At 40.5% G+C, this 1,906-nt stretch overlaps 1 protein-coding gene across 1 annotated transcript; it reads right to left on the bottom strand.

Moving 5' to 3' along the window:
• Window positions 1-48: 48 nt before the first annotated feature.
• Window positions 49-1,857, bottom strand: LOC121966880 (protein LTV1 homolog; the record flags this gene model as incomplete). The annotated part of the gene is made up of 2 exons (XM_042516950.1): window positions 49-383; window positions 1,657-1,857. Coding segments are annotated over 2 exons (312 nt in total), but the record flags the coding sequence as incomplete, so codon positions are not given.
• Between the last annotated feature and the right edge of the window lie 49 nt (window positions 1,858-1,906).

Here is a 1,906-nt window from a genome sequence, read left to right as displayed (position 1 = left end):
CCATCTTTCTGAAAGAAAATAAACATTTTTGCTCAGGTTTCAAAGGGTTAAACTGCTTGTAAAAAGCATTTATCTGAACGCAGCACAAGAAAACTGTCGTCCATCCAGGTTTCAAAGGGTTAGAGTCGAGTTAAACTTTTTCTCCTGATGATTTGAGGAGCCTCTCGGCGCCGCGTCCGTCCTGCTGTTTGGGTTTGTCTGTCAGACGTGAAAAGCAGCGTGTCTGCTGGTGACGCCGGGTAAATAAAAGTCTATGCGGGCGACTAAAGCCACTAAAGCTTCAGGCCTTGAATGTTTGTTTTCAAGTTCAACATCTGCTTCTCCTGTCGCACTTTCTCCTCCTTGAACGCCATCTTGTTGGCTTTCTTCTCCATCCGCCGCTCCTGTCCAAGCACACAGAGGGAGAATTACAACAAAATGCAGCGTACGCTTTATTTACAATATTTTCTCTGCTTCAGCTTTATGCGGACAGCAGTGTGTGTTTATTTTAGTAAGTGAAGCGGTTATCTTTGCTCTCGTCCAAGCCGCCAAACTCCCGTGACTGAAACTGTAATTCGATCCTCCTTGAACACAGGAGCTGCTGGTCTGTTGTTCCCTACATCTGTTATTGTTATTGTGTTACCCTGAGTTTGGTATTTAACGCTTAATTTAGATTCACTAAAGTCACACAGTAACACAGCAAACTCACTGAGGCAGCGGGAGACCAGCACTCCTGTGTTCAGCCAGCTAAAATTATTTTTGTTAAAGGCGTTTGGCTCCAAAGACAGACGGCTTCGGCCCCCAGACAGAAAAGGCTGTTTGACGTTAAAAAAAAAAAAAAAAAAATTTAAATTAACCAATCAAAAAATAGACATTAAAATTAAAATAATAAAAAATAAATAAAAATAAATGACCAATTGAATTTTTTTTTTTTTTTATTAAAAAAATTACCCGATTGAGACACTTGTAGACAAACAGCTTCCCCAACGGAAATGGCTGTTTGTCTTTAAAAATAATAAAATAAAATTTACCAATCTTTTTTTTTAATTTAACCAAAGAAAGAAACAATTTAGGCAACAAGCTGCTTTCCCCTTGGAAAGAGCTATTTGACATATTTTTTTTTTTTTTTTAAACCAACTGAATTTTTTTAGACTAATATTTCTGAATTTTTTTAGGTTATTATTTCTTTAAAAAAATAACTAACTAAGAGAAAAAAAACTGGTCGTGGCAGTGGTAGACACGCAGCTTCCCCATCAGAACGGGCTGCTTGACATTGACATTTAAAAATATTTAAAGCACACACTGAAACCAATAATGACTTGATTATTGACTGACTCTTTAAGGGACTAAAGTACGTTTTTCTGCTGCTCTTAAAAACCCCACTTCAAAAAAGCCTGAACTAACCCTTCAATCCTTAACATCTTTCCCTCCGTGGTTAGTCATGGTTTTCACGCCTTTTCTTGTCATGACGAGCTACAAGATTAATTGCAATACGCCCTTCTTTGGGTAAATATTTGAGTCCGTGTTGTTCGCAGAGTAAATACAGAGTGACCAGCCTCTAGAGTTAATGCCCATGAATCAGACACGTAACATTAAATACAGATAAATATGAGGTTTTCTTATCGGATTAGCCTCATTATTGCATATTTATTCAGTCTCGGCCTCTCTCTGTCTCACCTTGCGCTCGTCCTTGATGGCCTGTTTCCTCGCCTTCCTCTCCTCTTTGCTCTCGTCTTTGCTGCGCTGCTGAGTGGAGACTCGAGGCAGGTCCGAGTCGTTGATCCTCGTCATGCGCTCCGCCTGCTTGGCGGTCAGACCTTTGGCGGGGAGGACGTCCAGCGGGATGCCCGTCTTTTGGGACACACGGATCGGTTTTGTCTGAGGACAAAAAAACACAGAGGGGTTGATTAAAAGCTCATTTTGGGCC

Source organism: Plectropomus leopardus, unplaced genomic scaffold (genome assembly GCF_008729295.1).
Source record: "Plectropomus leopardus isolate mb unplaced genomic scaffold, YSFRI_Pleo_2.0 unplaced_scaffold26200, whole genome shotgun sequence".
Classification (NCBI taxonomy): Eukaryota; Metazoa; Chordata; class Actinopteri; order Perciformes; family Serranidae; genus Plectropomus; species Plectropomus leopardus.
This window is presented reverse-complemented; position numbering and strand designations above follow the sequence as displayed.